A 17,059-nucleotide genomic window follows, 5' to 3' on the forward strand; every position below is an offset into this window, starting at 1 on the left:
GACTCGTACTGGAAAGAGAAAGAGAGAAAGAACATTCGTAGAGAGCGATGCAGTGATCGCACCCCTTATTTATGTTACAGTATCTTTGACAATCGTCATATTCATTTGTATATCCATCGTCGCAGATACTTACCATCCGCTCTGTAATAAGAGCGGAGCCTACGTGACCTTAACTACAGAAAAGTGGTTGGGACGTATGTGAAAAACACTTGAAAACATTCAGAACAGTTTTCAAGCTGTAGATCCCCCTGGAATATTTCAGTCGAAGCATCGTCCGATGTCGGTTGAATGGAAATCTTCAAGGGTTTTATGTTATGATTTGCATTTTTTTTTTCTTTTTTATTTGCAATACTTATATTACGGGGTACAGTGGATTGGTGGAGAGGTAATTGAAGAAACACCAATGTAAGGGAAAAAGCCTTTCGGCATAAAAAACCCTCTTTATTGAAATACAAATTTACTTATAAAAATATATAAATGAACCAGGAAATGTGCGTCCTGTCGAATTCCAATAAAAGCAGCAACAGCATCTATAATTAAATAAAAAATTATTTAAGTAGCTTCTATGCTACATTAAAAGCACTCTATGTCGAACAAAAGTAGTACTACGATTTAATAAATCGCTGCAAGAGAATAAGTGTGCGAAACAGTGCCCCAAGTTGGCTCCGAACCTGTGGTCAGAAAGGAAGGTCTTATTCTAGAATAAAATTCAAGGCAGAGGTAATAGGTAAAAGTGTTCTTTATTCAAATAAATAAAAAATATACAAACGTTTACAAAGTAATTTTATGTACAAGAAAAACCACGATATTTACAATGGCGAAGGCCTAGGGAATTTGCTGCCGTTAAATTCTGGGGAATTTCTTTTCGCAGAAGATTCCCCAGAACCCCAAGACTCAAAATTCCCCAGGAGGGAGCGCGGACTTAGAAACTCCCGGACTGGACAATTTTTCCTAGGGTATTCCCTAGTAAAATCCCCAGCCACGGGAGGAAGCGAAGTAGGAGAGGTGGATTTAGGGAAGGGGAAGTCCCCTTACCCCTCAGCCCCCTTCTCCCAGAGCTATGTTGGCTCCGAGCCACCCCAACCCCTAGGGTGAATCTACCCCTCCCACTACCCGACTCGTCGAGAGCCCTGGATTTGAGGGTCGGAACACTGGGTCCGAGGTAGTCCTCGGAGGCAGTGTGGAGGGGAAGGAGAGGGTGGAGTTCTCCCGGGCAGTCCCCGGAGAAATTTCCCTTAGGAGGGAGGAAATGCCGCAGAGGGGTAGTCCCCTCTTGGTTGGCAGTGGGTGGTGGGTGATACTTACCAAAGTATGCTCCCAAATGAGTTCGCCGGTGGAGGCGCTCTTCAAGATGCCGTTGAGGCGTCAAAACACAAGCCGTGGAGGCGTCAAAGGATGCTGCTGTTGCTGCTGTCAAAGCAGCGGTCGAGCAAGGCTGAGGTGCGATGGGTCCTTATCAAGGACCCATCTATATAATTACGCGACACTAATCTTGCCAGCGAGAGAGCTGCCGCGGGCGCTGGCCACCTAGTGGCCAAGCGCGCAAGTAGTGTCGCTTCGCGGCCGCGACGCGCCAGGGCCAGAAGACGCGCAAGCGCGCCGCGGAGAGAGAGACAGATAGAGCGGCTAGACGCTGTCGGTCTAGCCGTCTATTGTGAGCGCAATAGAGATGGGAGATATAACAGAGAAATGCGGAATCTACTTCGCAACATTTTCTGCTCCTCCCAATCTCGAACAAACTCCCCCCGTTGACGTGATGGCGTCAAAACAAGGAAGAAGAAAGTTAAGCAACCTGAAGAGTCCCAGGAAGCTTGAGAAGGAGAGATGACAACCTGAAGAGTCCCAGGATGCCGGAAAGTAGGGTGAAGATAGACCCTGATAAGACCCAAAGTGAGGGCTAAGAGGGGAGTTTACAGAGTTGCGAGAGACTCCGTTGAATCTCTTTTCTCGCGGTTTTAAGGACAGCTACGCGAGCTACTCCGTCCACCCCAGGAACTAGTTTGAGAATCCGCCCCAAGGTCCACATACGGGGAGGATTGTTAGGTACTTTGACAAGCACCAAATCTCCTTCACCGAATTCCGAGTTAGAGTGCTGCCATTTCGGTCTATGTTGCAAAGTGTGTAAGTATTCGGAAGACCACTTCTTCCAAAAGGTCTCGGTGATTCGATTTACGGTTTGCCAACGGTTTAATGATGATGCTCGTAAATCCAAGGTGGATAATTCAGGTGGGGAATTTAACGCCCGTCCTGACAAAAAATGCCCCGGAGTGAGTACGTCCAACGATTCTGGATCATCATGTAACCGCGATATAGGTCGTGAATTTAGGCAGGCCTCAATCTTAGTCAGTAGTGTGGTCATTTCCTCGAAATTAGGCACGAAAACCCCGAGGGAGCGTTTCAGGTGGTGTTTCATACTTTTTACAGCACTTTCCCAAAGACCGCCCCAGTGGGGAGTAGCGACCGGAATGAATTTCCACTCGATTTCACGGATGGACTCGGTGGGTTGAGCGCGGGCGGCTTCTAAGGCACATCGGTAGGCGCGTTTTAGTTCCGCATCCGCTCCTTGAAAATTAAGGCCGTTGTCTGAGTACATAACGGCGGGTTTTCCACGACGAGAAATGAATCGAGACAGCGCAGCGAGGAAGGCCTCGGTATCCAATCGAGAAACGAGTTCCAAGTGAAGAGCACGGGTAGATAGACATACGAACACTGCCACGTAACATTTCATGGATTTTGCGTTACGACCGTGATGCAATTTAACCAAGAACGGCCCAGCATAGTCTACTCCGGTGTGTTCAAAAGTGAAGCTTCGCGAAACCCTAGCGGCAGGGAGTGATCCCATAAGCTGGTTACCGAGTTTAGCGCGTTCGCGAACACACGTGACGCATTTGTGAACGCATGATTTTACTAGATTTCGCGCATTCACGACCCAAAACTTTTGTCGCAACGTGGACAAAGTTAGTTGGAGCCCCCCGTGAAGTGTATCTAGGTGCGTTTGCCTAATGAGTATGGCCGTTAAGTGGCAATCCGGAAGAATAATGGGGTGTTTCATTTGTTCAGAAATTTCGGCGTTCCGAAGCCGCCCCCCTATTCTTAGGATTCCTTGTGAATCAATGACCGGATGTAAGAAAAGAAGCTTTGACCGCGACGGTATACGTAACCCATGATTCAAGGCTGAGATTTCGCTCGCGAAGTGCGTTCGTTGAACAACCTTTACCAAGGCTTCAATCGAACTGCGAATTTCCGTTGCAGACAGGAGGGAGTCCTCCCATTGGCCGTTTTTTCTGGTCCGCTGGACAAATCGAAGAACATAGGCCATAACTCGGACCAGTTTAGACCAAGACGAAAACTTATCAAAAAACCAACACTCAGTTGTGTCGAATTGAGCGGTTAACGCTACCTTCCGACTTTCTTCCGCGGTTTCAAAGACCTGAACGGGATTTGCGGTGTGCTCACGGAGAAAAGCAGGCCCATGCCACCAAAGTGAGTCCTCTGATAACTGTTGAGCACTGGTTCCTCTTGAGCACAAGTCTGCAGGATTCAACTTAGTGGGTACATGATGCCAGCTGGCTTCCGATAAATGTGTTTGGATATATGAAACGCGATTAGCCACAAACGTCTTCCAATGCACAGGTTGCTTTGCTATCCAGGCTAAAGCGACTTGCGAATCCGAATAGCAACGAATCGCATCACAACTCCCGACCAAGCTTCCCTTGACGTGAACCAATAACTTGACTAGAAGGGCAGCTGCGACCAACTCCAGACGAGGGATTGAAGTGGTCTTGATCGGAGCGACCTTTGTTTTGGACATTACTAAATGTACCGAGAGTTTACCGTCCTCATCAGTGAGGCGTTCATAAACGACTGCGCCGTACGCAAGTTCTGAGGCGTCACAAAATCCGATTAATTCGCGTTTTCCAGTAGTAAGTGATTGTCCGGTCCACCGTGGAATCCGTAAAGTCTGTAAGTCTCGGAGATGCTCATAGCACTTGAGCCATTTTGACTGAATAGGCTCAGGAATTTCTTCATCCCAAGAGAGTTTAAGCAACCAGGTGGATTGCATTAACTGCTTTAGAGTGATGACTATTGGAGAAATCCATCCCAATGGATCGAAGATCTTAGCATTCTCTGATAAGAGGATGCGTTTGGTTAGTACACCAATGTGTGAAGGAGAAACACGGAAGCGGAAGCTATCATCCCCGTGATCCCAATATATGCCCAAGACTTTACTTGATCCAGCAGGATCCTCAAAGAAAGAATGCAGCTCGGTAGGTTCAAGCGGGGAAGACCCCGGTTGATTGAATGCCCATTTGCTTAAGGAGAAGCCCCCTTTTGCCAGTAGAGCGATGAGTTGTTCCCTGACCGAACTAAGTTGCTGTAAGTCATGGGCCCCAAAAAGTATATCGTCTACATAAGTAGAATTTAATAACACTTCCTGCGCGAGAGGGAAGTTAGCTCCGTCCGTGTAAGCTAATTCGCGCAAAACTCGCGAGGATAGGAAAGGTGCCGGTCCAGTACCGTAGGTCACCGTGTTGAGTTCGAAGGCCTGAAGCTCACCGGAATCAGACTTCCATAAAATGTTCTGATACTTGCGGTCCTCAAAACGCACAAGAATCTGTCTGAACATTTTAACAATGTCAGTGACGCCTACATATTGAAAGGAGCGCCAATTCATTAGGATCCGCGTGATGTCCTGTTGGAGCTTGGGTCCAATGAATAACGTATCGTTAAGCGAGACGCCAGTAGAAGTTTTAGATGATGCGTTGAATACAACGCGAATCTTGGTCTTCTGATTCTCGGTCTTGAATACTGCATGATGAGGCAGGAAGACGCGAAAGTCAGAGTTCCTAGGAACAGGAGACATATGTCTCAACATAAGATACTCCTGTAAGAATTGAGAATAACTTTCAGCCTGTTCTGGAGAAGTATCCAATCGCCGAAGTATTCTTGATAAGGTTCTCTCTGCTACCAGAGAAGAAGAACCTAGATTATGCCTTTCGATGTCGGATCGAAAAGGCAAGGCAACGACAAAACGACCCGAAGGGGTGCGTGATACCGTATCCACAAAATGTTGTTCACAGAGGGAGTCCTCTGTGGACATGGGTTTGACCTCAGGAACTTCTTCCAGTTCCCAGAAGTCGCGAAGAGTTTTTTCGAAGTCATAGCAATGATGAACCGTGTAACTATGGGAGCGACCAGCCTTGGATAAGACTCCGGCTACGATCCACCCGAAAATCGTCTGCTGAGCAAGTACTGAATGATCAGGACAACGAATGTACGGACCTTCTACCACCTCAGCAAGATAATCTGCACCAAGGAGCACATCAATTGGAACCTTGGTAGAAGCGAAAGTATCTGCGAGCTCAATTCCGTTTAGTGCTGGAATAGATGACGGAGAATAAGACGGAGGTAGATATGGAGTAATCTTTGATAAGATTATTGCGGTTACATCCAATGAAGCACCGTGTCGTTTGAGAGAATGAAGGGTAATCTGTGCCTCCGCTCGCACGGTTTGAGCCGAATTCACTCCATGGATGATAGCGTTGATACGTTGTCGCGGTACTCGTAACTGCTGAGCTAACTTTTCTGAGATAAAGGAAGTTTCTGAGCCCGGGTCAACTAAACCGCGGACTATAACACGAGAACCGTCATGAGCATCAATCCTGGCAGAGAACGTGGCCAATAGGACTGATCGTGTATCGGTAACGCTAAGATGCGTTGTAGAATGCGAGCTAGAGGGTTCAGGCTCGGAAGCGGAGTTTGTCGCAGGGGTAGTCCCCCGTGACTTGCTCCCCCCGGTGCCAGATTTGTCAAAATGCAATAACGTATGATGCATTTTACTACATTTCCTGCATCGTGACGAAGAAGAACAATTGGAGCAACTATGCCCTGGCCTCAGGCAGTTGATGCAGAGGTTCTGTGAAAATGCAAACTTTGATCGAGCCTGAGGGGTCAATGCAAGGTAGTCCTTGCACTGATACAAGAGATGGTTACTACCACAGTGAGCACAACCGGTACTATTCACACTCGCAGCGTGTGACTTCAAGGATTTCCCCGATTCCTTTTTGGAAGTCTTAGGTTTGTTGCCTAATGATTGCAAAGAGTTAATGTGACGCGTTAGAAACTCCGAAAATTGAAGAAAGGTGGGGTAATCCTTGCTGCTTCCCAGATACATCTCCCAGGCCAAGCGGAGGGTGTCATCCAGTTTGTTCTTCAGTGAATGAACAATGATGGGATCCCAATGATCGACGCCGTAACCCATAGTTTTGAGGGCGTTGAGCGCAACCGTGACAGAGTCCCTAACTTCCTTGAGAACTTTAAAATTGTCACCCCGAAGCGTGGGTACTTGCGAGATCTGGTCCAAGAACGTATCCGTGATCATTCGTCTGTCAGTATACCTAGCTACTAGAGTGTCCCATGCTATCTCATAGTTCTCGGAGGTGATCGCTAAAGATTTAATGACCGTAGCCGCTTCACCTTGCAAGCAAGATTTTAGATAGTGGAACTTGTCTCGCCCGGAGACATATGCCTTTTCATGAACAATGGAACTGAATGTTTCATAAAAGTTGTTCCATTCTAAATAATCCCCGGAAAACTTCGGCAAATCGATAATTGGAAGCCTAATGTGGTTTATTTCGCCTGAAGGCGCCGTGGGACCTGATGCTGGCATCACCTGATTGGAGCGAAGTTCATCTAAATGTCCTAGGATGTATTCTTCCGCGTCACTATGGGCATCAAGGGCCGCTTCATACCAGCTTTCGGTTACGTAATCCATTTTAGCTAATTCAGCCGGTTTAGTATGAGTAGTGATCTTAACGTGAGTTTTATGCAACACCTTAAGCCACTTCTCGACGGCCGCAAGCCTATCCTCCAAGAAAGGGAGGGTGAAGTTGCGTACTCCACGTTTCTTAATGTTAACGACCAACCGAACGAATTCATCCCGAATCATGGGCACGTAATTGATCGCTTCTAGTAATTCCCCTGAGCTAGGCGTAGTCATCTTGAATCTCTATTCCAGAACAAACCACAATCTTAACCCAGTCAGAATCCCCAACTTAAAAACACTGATGCACTTCGAACGTTTTTTGCCGGAAATCCGGCTCGAAGGACCAAAAATTTGTGCGAAACAGTGCCCCAAGTTGGCTCCGAACCTGTGGTCAGAAAGGAAGGTCTTATTCTAGAATAAAATTCAAGGCAGAGGTAATAGGTAAAAGTGTTCTTTATTCAAATAAATAAAAAATATACAAACGTTTACAAAGTAATTTTATGTACAAGAAAAACCGCGATATTTACAATGGCGAAGGCCTAGGGAATTTGCTGCCGTTAAATTCTGGGGAATTTCTTTTCGCAGAAGATTCCCCAGAACCCCAAGACTCAAAATTCCCCAGGAGGGAGCGCGGACTTAGAAACTCCCGGACTGGACAATTTTTCCTAGGGTATTCCCTAGTAAAATCCCCAGCCACGGGAGGAAGCGAAGTAGGAGAGGTGGATTTAGGGAAGGGGAAGTCCCCTTACCCCTCAGCCCCCTTCTCCCAGAGCTATGGTGGCTCCGAGCCACCCCAACCCCTAGGGTGAATCTACCCCTCCCACTACCCGACTCGTCGAGAGCCCTGGATTTGAGGGTCGGAACACTGGGTCCGAGGTAGTCCTCGGAGGCAGTGTGGAGGGGAAGGAGAGGGTGGAGTTCTCCCGGGCAGTCCCCGGAGAAATTTCCCTTAGGAGGGAGGAAATGCCGCAGAGGGGTAGTCCCCTCTTGGTTGGCAGTGGGTGGTGGGTGATACTTACCAAAGTATGCTCCCAAATGAGTTCGCCGGTGGAGGCGCTCTTCAAGATGCCGTTGAGGCGTCAAAACACAAGCCGTGGAGGCGTCAAAGGATGCTGCTGTTGCTGCTGTCAAAGCAGCGGTCGAGCAAGGCTGAGGTGCGATGGGTCCTTATCAAGGACCCATCTATATAATTACGCGACACTAATCTTGCCAGCGAGAGAGCTGCCGCGGGCGCTGGCCACCTAGTGGCCAAGCGCGCAAGTAGTGTCGCTTCGCGGCCGCGACGCGCCAGGGCCAGAAGACGCGCAAGCGCGCCGCGGAGAGAGAGACAGATAGAGCGGCTAGACGCTGTCGGTCTAGCCGTCTATTGTGAGCGCAATAGAGATGGGAGATATAACAGAGAAATGCGGAATCTACTTCGCAACATTTTCTGCTCCTCCCAATCTCGAACAATAAGTGAATGCGAGATTCCTTCGCTATTAAGCCATTTTTTATATTTTTTATTAGTCTTTGACTTTTATTAACTCTTACCGATTTGGTGGTGGTGACTGTCTGTCATACAACCCACAAGCTCACATAGGCTGCATATTACGTAACCGTAATAACAATTGCCGCCTACGCGATACTGCAGGTTGCTCCCCTGCAGGTTGCTCCGCTGCAGGAGGCACCGCTGCGGGCAGCATCTGCAGGACTACGGGCAGCGAATGTGGTCGCCGCAGTGGCTGCTGCTGTTCAAGTATCAAGCGATACCCTCTTATTACTGCCTGCTGCTGATGCTGCTGCTGCTGCTGCTCTTCATTATGCCGAAATGGCCTTACTATTGCCACTGGTTTGCAATATTTTTTTTCTAAGTCTTTTAATGTAAGTTTCTTCTCTGGTAAACTTATTGGTCGTGTGGAGCTCATGATGTCTCACTGAAGACTGAAGTGAAGAGTGCTCTCCTCTACGTATTCCAGATGAAGTTTACATATCTTTATCAATACATATTAGCTTTCTCTCTCTCCACTTCGGATGAAGTTTACATCTCATTATCAATGCGGAGAGAAGTTTATATCCATTTCTCAATACGTATTAGGTTTCTTTCCGTTAACTCCAGATGAATTAGTAAAAGGTATATTTACAATAATATTTTTCAATTTATTTGATAAAAGAAATAGTAGAGGTTAATTTACAATGATATTTTTTCAATTTGTTGGATAAAATAATTTAATAGTAAAAGAAAAAGAAATGTGGTGGTTCCTCTTCTTCTCTCTTAGTCTGCTTTGACGCAATATCTTTTTCGTCCTCCTTCTCCAATACTTTTTTCTCCTCTTTTTTCTTCGTTTGCTTTGACTCAATATCTTTCTCCTCCTCCTCTATTGTTTTCTCCTCTTCTTCCTTCTTCATATCCTTCGACTCAATATCTTCCCTAGTCTCTTTCTCTTCGTCTTTCTTCACTTTATTTTAAAAATACAAACAGGTAATAATTATGAAAAGGTAAAAAAAGATAAAATAAATACTTACATTCTTCCTCCTGTACTTCTTTCTCCTCTTCCTTCTTCGTCTGCTTTGACTCAATATCTTTTTCCTCAGCCTGTTTCTCTTCGTCATTCTTCACTTTATTTAAAAAAACAAAGAAACAAACAACAATTATGAAAAAATATAAAAAATAAATACTTACAGTTTTTATGCAAATAATGATGCAGTTTCCGTTCATACTCTTCGAAGTAACAATTGAAAAAATCGTTAATTCGTTTGACGTATTCCTCTGTTAATTCTCTGGGAAGAGTGGCTGAAAGAGGAACAATATCCTCTTGAATCATGATTAATTTACACTTTTCGCAGCTCATTTTTTTTCCTGTGTGCAGCACCGACAACGGTATAAGATTGAATGAAGAATTGAGGACTTGTGTTCTCCTCTTTATTTCTCTAAATAGTTTTCAAAGAATCACATATTTGCTTTTATCCACTTGGCAAAAACTGACACCTCCTCGTAAGGACAGTGGATACGTTCATTGTCCAAGTTCTTCTCTCGAACGTGTAAATTGCACGGAGTTTTTTCAAAATCATATAATTTAATTAAATCCTTAAACTTAGGGCAACCATACACTTCTAAATTAATATTATCCACATTCATCCTATTCAATAGATTTTTTTCAATGTTCCCTCCCTTGTAGGCTACTACGGGATTCTCGCACGTTAGGCAACCTCTAATAAAATCTTCCACATCCTCTTGCTCGTATTTCTCGAATCCCGTATCACTATATTTTATACCATGCACCATATTGAGCAAATACCACACAGTTTTTTTGTCTTCTCACTAAGATTTTTCATACTGTCACGCAAACGAAACGATGCGTAAGAAATTTGGTTACTTTTTAAATCAATTATAGCTATATCTTTATATTTAAGTTCTTTTTTATAAACTAAGAAACCTTTTATATCCATTATGTGAGTTATTCTATGCATTGTTGCGCTCGTGCTATTCTCGATGAAGAAAAAAACTGAAATGAAACATTCGAAGAAATATCTCCGTAGAGAGAAAGATTTTATCGTTTCTTTAAAATATAAAGTTACATTTTATAAGAAGTCCTTTCTTTCTTAATCTCTAGAAGATATTTTTTTTTCCTATTGTATTATACTGTGAAGAAACTATAGGTAACAATGGGAAAAAAAAATTTCTTAGAAATTATCCCCTCCTTTAAAAACATTAAATTTTAATACGTTATTTGTTCTCCTGTTGGAGGGGGAAAAAATTTTTTAAATGCGACAAAAAAAGATCGTTCAGTATTGCATCGAGCGATTGACGACGACGACTACAATGACACCGACATTCGTTGATTTTCAAGGTTTTGTATTGACCGACAAAAGTTTTATAGTTAAGGTAGTTCAGGACCCCCAGTCGTTCTCAACTGATTTGCTTGATAACATATGGCGGAGCGCGTGAGCGATCTAAAGCAGTAGTTGAGATCAACTGATGCACTCACACATGTATACGCGTATCCGTGTCGTGTCTGTGTAAACCAACACTAACTTGCGCGAGAGAGCGGAAAAACTTGGCAACGTCGCATTTGGTAACCTAACCTTCCTGCATACAGTGTATCTTAGCTTATACAGATAAGCAGTGCACTGCGTAAAACACGGTAAGAAGATGTGGAAATCTCAGCACAGAGACGAGAAAGGTCGTTTTTGGACCAGAAAAAGATCCAGTTAAAAGAAAAAAGCCCTTCAAGCCATGTCGGAAGCGAAAAAAAAAGTGCTGAGTGATTCTTTGAGGGAAAATTTTCATGAGAAAAGGATTTTCGAAGGATGTCGCATTATTAACCTCAAACAGTTTGCTAAGAATTTGAAGTGCAAGTATTGTCCAAGTCCATTAAATTTAGAACATAGTACCAATGAGATACGTAATGGATTTTTCAGTACTTTTATAATCATATGCGATAATTGCCAACTACGGAATAATGTTGACACGAATGAACTCTACAACCACAACGGCAAGAATTATTCTGTACTGACTGCAACAGCTGTACTTGGTAAGTGCAATGAACATTTTTGAAAAGATACATAGTATACATAACATATTGTAAAATCTTATTCAATATTGAAAGTTTTCATTAATATAAACTAAATTTTGACAGGTACGGTTCACTCTGGGCAGGGCTATACATCTCTTAATAAACTGTTTTCATGCTTGGACATCCCTATGATGACTCAAAAAGTTTATAAAAAATATGAAAAAGAGGTTGGACACGCAATTGAAGAAGCTGCACAGGATAGTTGCAGACGAGCAGCCCAAGAGGAAAAAACTTTAGTTATAGAAAATGCTGAAAAGCTTTGCGATCAGTTGTAAGAATAGTGCAGATATCTAATTATGTCATTGATAGTATTCGAAACCTCTTAGTGAATTTTAGGAAGAAAAATACTCAGTATAGTAACAAATATCTTTGTATTGTTCGATAAAAGCATTTGTACTACTCGATGAGAGTTGATTAGAAGTTCATGTTTGTATAGCTTGATGAAAGGTTTCATAGATGACTCTGATGACTATATAGGTACTCGATGAGAGTTGACTGTAAATTCATGTTTGTATGGCTCGATGGAAATGTTTATAGTATTCGAATTATTTGTTAAATCATGCTTCAACAAATGATCTATGTTGAAGTCAGACTTTTGTTACTACAATAAGTATTTTTGTATATTTTTATTTTAATTTTTTTTAGATTATGTAAGAACTTTTTCTATGATTCTTTGGCTGATTATGAAAATATTTCATACTAGACTGTCAATCACGATTACAATGTTGTGATTGATTGTTTCTTCGCATTTTATTATAAACTTAATATGCACATTACAGGTGACCATTGTAATTATGCATATGAATTTTACTGTAATTGTACATATTTTTTATCTTGATGAATTTATATTACACTGATTTTTATTGTAATGGATTTATATTGTACTAATTTTTTGAAAAAAATTTTTTATGTGATGAACTGGTACTAAAAATAGATAATGTATTATTCTTACAGGCCTCCGGAGATTGTAAAGGATTTATATCCTAATATGCAAGCCCTTCGTTCTTCATTGAATGAGTCCAACACATCTATCCTGAATCCAAACAACAACAATATCCCTAACATATCATTTGATCAAGCTGTAGGAAATATAGTTAATATAATACTATCTTATGATATGGGTTGGAGCAAGAGAGGAAATGGCAAATCCTATGATAGCCTAAACGGTTATGGCACTATTATAGGTTTTCTAAGTGGGAAAATTTTAGACTACACGACACGCAATCGTAAATGTAGTAGATGTGACGTAGGACAATCTAAAGACAAACATGATTGTCGCCAAAATTTTACCGGTAGTGCGAAGGCTATGGAAGCGGACGCAGGCGAATCTCTAGTCAATAGGAGTAATATTCTCAAAGAACAAAATTTACAAATTAGAGTACTAATAGGCGATGATGATAGCAGTACTATTGCTTCGACTCGTAAAAATAGTTCTGACATTATTCATAAGTTATCAGATAAAAATCATTTAGTTAAGAATTTTGGAAAAGATTTGTATTATCTATCAAATACTTATAAAGAACTAAAAAGACTAAATGTGATAAAGCATATAAAGAAATGCTTTTCTTACGCAATTGCGCAAAATAAATCTAAAACGATTGAGCTTGCAAAGACTCTTCGTAGCATTCCAGATCATTTATATGGTTGTCATGAAAATTGCAGTGAATGGTGTAAAAGTAAAGACAATCAAAAAGACACTCCACAATTTCATACAGTCAAATTAACTGACGAAAATTTACAAAACAAATTGAAAGAACTTTTCAATAAATACGCAAATAATGCATCAAAATTTTCTTTTTCGGCCTCTAGTCAAGCTAACGAATCGGTAAATAATATTATCGCTCATAAAGTGCCCAAAAATATTTGCTATAGTAGAAGCAGTTCAGCAGACATTAGAGTTGCAAGTGCAGTATGCAATAAAAATGACGGAGAGTCATCTCTTTTGAATATAAAAAATATATTACATGTGCCTATGGGGTTTTTTACAAAGAGTCATACCTTACGAACAGATAAAATTAGGCATCAAAGAGCTTCAAGAGCAAAAGAAGTTAAATATAAATTAAACAGAATTCATAGAGCAAAAGATAGAGAGGCATTGAGAAAACAAAAGGAAAATCACGAAGGTGAAACGTATAAATCTAACTGCGGAATAAATAGCCAAAATGTACCTATTTCTATGTCAGTTGATACATGTGATAATTATCAAACTGTGTATTTAGATTTAGACACGTCTGGATTAGCGATGAACGATAGTATTGTTCAAATAGCTGCGAAGTTTAATGATGTTGATTTTAGTATATACGTAATGCCTAGCGACCAAATAAGTAGTGGTGCAACTGCAATCACTGGTTTACATGTAAAAAATAATAGTTTATACTTACGCGATAGAGAATTGTTAAGCTATAAATTGAAAGATGCTTTGATAGCATTTAAAGAATTTTTATTTTTAACGAAAAGGCCAGTATTATTAGTTGCTCATAACGTAAAATTTGATGCTCCGAGATTGATTTATAATATAAAAAAATGTGATATGGAAACGGACTTTACTATTATTACAGGATTTGCTGATAGTTTGCCTATTTTTAAAAAATCATTTCCAGATAGGAAAGGTCCTGTGCTGTTTAAATTGTCAGTTTTAGCAAAAGATATACTTGGTCCCCAAAATACAGACCTATTTCATGATGCACTATTCGATGTCGAAGTTTTCCAAAATTACTTATTCACATCGGCAAAGAGAACGAGTTAGGAAATTATAAAAAGAGTTATGAACATTATTCGTCTCAAGAGTTACAATCTACAAATATAAATCTGTACTTAAGTTCTTTTAAAGCCGTTGCTTCGAGAGATATTTTAAAAAAAATGGCTAACGCGAATTTGCGATATGATTATATGCTGAAAACTTATGTTGAAGGAAGTGAAAGCGCAATAATAGAACTTTTGAGTAAAAAATTAGACAATGGAAAGCCTACAGTCACTAAAAACAAAAAACTACTGACTAAAATTATTAATTTATTAAAAAGTAATATTTCTTTATAAAGTCATAATATATTTAAAAAAAAATGTTACGGCGTTTTATTTCATTTTCTTCCATTCTAAATAAAAAGATATACTAGATATTATAATTTATTGGTTGTATTGTTGTTCATTTTATCTAATTTATTAATTTTACTAAACAACGGGGCTTTTACACAGACGTTATATGTATAGCAGACGCCACAGGTTAGATGATCGCTCGATGGTCCTATACACACACACGCACGCACACTTGCTCTCTTAGTGCGACGTTGCCCCCTACTCTCATGGCTTCCTCCTCCTGTCTTTGCGGTTATCGTGCTGCTTGGAAAATTCGTAACTTTGCATTAACATTACTCGGAAACGAGTCGGGCAATCATAACTGGCCTTTTTTTATTTTGTTTTAAATTATGTCCATTATTGTAGATTCAATTTTTTTTCAAACTGTAAGAGTCGTTCTTTTGTTATCAATTAAAACGTTGATTGTATAACACGTAGTGCATTGAACTACTGTATTAAACATGAAACTTTGAACTGTAATATCTCGACTTTGGATCGGCCAAACGTTTTAAAATTTTGTAGAGTATGTATATCATGATAATGAACAAGTATACCAATTTTGGCCAAAATCGTAAGAAACGTCTTTTTGGGATGAACTACCTTAAAGAATTTGCGGTGTTGCGTGATAATGAAGTGTATCACAATGTATTTTCACCACCATTTCAAGAAGCTTGGTTGAGCGATCTCGAGAGAGAACAGAATGAGTAAGTATTATTTTATTTTTTTACATGTAATGTTGTGTATATGATTTTTTCTTTTTAAAGTTGGCTTTATTTTAATCGACATGGATTCAATTGGACCGACGGTCATTCACCTTATTACAAGCATAAAGATGTAATAAGAAAGTATGTAACGTCATACGAGGGAGAGGATTGGATTTTCGTGAAAGGACGGGAGAAATATGATTGGTTGAGAAAAATTTGCAACTTAGAAAATACATACAATGCGAAGGAGTGTGAGTGGGGTAAATTTAGTCTTGGATGAAGTAAACATTTCGAACCACCGTTACCCAAGTGTATGAATCATTATGGTATATGTTCACTGCAAAATGTCTACTTTATGAAATCTGTATATGATCAATATATAAAGGAATAAAAGCCTTCTGAATAAACAATGTATATCAATGTCAGCATGCATCTCAGACGAAACAATGGGATGTGTAGATACCCCTACTTCCATTCTCTATTCGATATATATATATAAGCGTTACTCTTCGCGAGAGACGCATTCGCAATTATTAATTTATTGTTGTTGTTCACCGTATGACAGAGTCATTTCTTTAAGAAAAAACATAAAATGTCTACCGAATTGCGAAGAAAATTTTTTGCAATTAATAGTGCGAATGAATACGATGCGTGGGTACTGGAATGTCGCGAGCATATTCGACGATTGAGCAACGCTGATCGAGCTTTGCCCGTTGGAACGCGTCAAAAGAATTTCGCCGAAATCGCGTGTATAAAGTGTCTGTTACTACGAGCGCAGAGGGAATTGAATTATATTAAATCAGGTGCTGGTTGTAGCAATGACGTACAAGGACTTACTTGGGAGGAGCTTGATTCGGCGTTTCGAAGTCGAATATGCAGCGGCATGATAGTTAATAGTAATTATATAGAGCCTAAGGATTTTTTAGTAGACGCGGAAGTATTAGTGCGTACGCGTATAGATAAGGTATTTGTTAGTGCAAATAGTGTTAAGGTTAATTGTGTATTTAACGGACAATTCATCTCTAAGGACAATAGTGATGATAAAAACATTAGTACGACTAATGCTACATTGTATAAGACTGATAATTTTAGTGATTGGTATAGGAAAAACCTTTTAGGCGTTATTATGCAAAAATTATGTGAATTTCAAGAGCGTGATAGTGGATGGGCTTTACACAAAATTCATTATTTAATAGTTAACATTAATCGTTTTAACCCGTTGCACGCGGGTTGTAGAATTAATCTGCCATCCGCTATCACAAGTAGGAAAGCTCTGATAAATTTAGAAACCAGTGATAATGCATGTTTCGCGTGGTCCGTGACGGCGGCACTCTATCCGGCAAAACCTACGGCTAATCCAAAGCGCACGTCCTCTTATCCACATTTTCGGACGGTTTTAGACGTCGGTAGCTTAAATTTTCCGACTACGCTGAAACAGATCCCGAAATTCGAGACGGATAATGACGTGTCGGTGAACATCTTTACCTTGGAGAATGAAGAGCCAAATATCGACGCAAAAATCGTACCTCTTCGGGTGACGAAGAAGAAGAGATCGAGGCATGCTAATCTTCTTCTTCTCGTCAACGATGAACAGGGAGCAGCACATTTCATGTGCATAAGGAATCTGTCGAGATTGGTGCGAAGTTAATTCAGCAAGAGAAAAAATGCGCATTATATATGCGATCGGTATGTATTAATAATAATGATACAAATATAACTGCATTTGTTTTATTTTTTTTTTAGATGTCTCCACTACTTTTACACAGTGGAGAGGCTGGAGTCGCATGAGCAGGATTGCTCGCGGCTCAACGATAATCTCCGATTGATGTTACCGAGAGAGTCCAAGGATCGCTGGGTTTCCTTCAAGAACATCCAAAATGGGGAACGAGTGCCATTCGTCGTATACGCGGATCTCGAGTGCATTTTATCGAAAGTTGAACAATCGAACAATAGTGATATTTATC

At 40.9% G+C, this 17,059-nt stretch overlaps 1 protein-coding gene across 1 annotated transcript; it reads right to left on the reverse strand.

Moving 5' to 3' along the window:
* Nucleotides 1-1,783: 1,783 nt before the first annotated feature.
* Nucleotides 1,784-8,670, reverse strand: LOC136773542 (uncharacterized). Its single transcript, XM_066727287.1, has 6 exons — nt 8,385-8,670; nt 8,297-8,317; nt 5,100-6,087; nt 4,569-4,994; nt 1,930-2,105; nt 1,784-1,875 (listed from the first exon to the last, which is right to left on the reverse strand). The coding sequence occupies exons 1-6, from the start codon at nt 8,668-8,670 to the stop codon at nt 1,784-1,786; spliced, it is 1,989 nt and encodes a 662-aa protein (XP_066583384.1).
* Nucleotides 8,671-17,059: the final 8,389 nt, after the last annotated feature.

This window comes from Prorops nasuta, unplaced genomic scaffold (assembly GCF_024137725.1).
Source record: "Prorops nasuta isolate Cenicafe-Biocafe unplaced genomic scaffold, Cenicafe_Pnas_1.2 PNAS00005, whole genome shotgun sequence".
NCBI lineage: Eukaryota > Metazoa > Arthropoda > Insecta > Hymenoptera > Bethylidae > Prorops > Prorops nasuta.

What these genes read in the sequence shown, in the direction of transcription:
- LOC136773542 (XM_066727287.1), bottom strand. Translation starts at nt 8,670, where the DNA reads ATGAGCTCCACACGACCAATAAGTTTACCAGAGAAGAAACTTACATTA. An exon ending in CAGTCACCACCACCAAATCG is followed by an intron (nt 6,088 to 8,296) that starts GTAAGAGTTAAT and finishes TGCAATCATTAG; the next exon opens with GCAACAAACCTAAGACTTCC. An exon ending in TATCAGAACATTTTATGGAA is followed by an intron (nt 2,106 to 4,568) that starts GTCTGATTCCGG and finishes TTTGCAACATAG; the next exon opens with ACCGAAATGGCAGCACTCTA.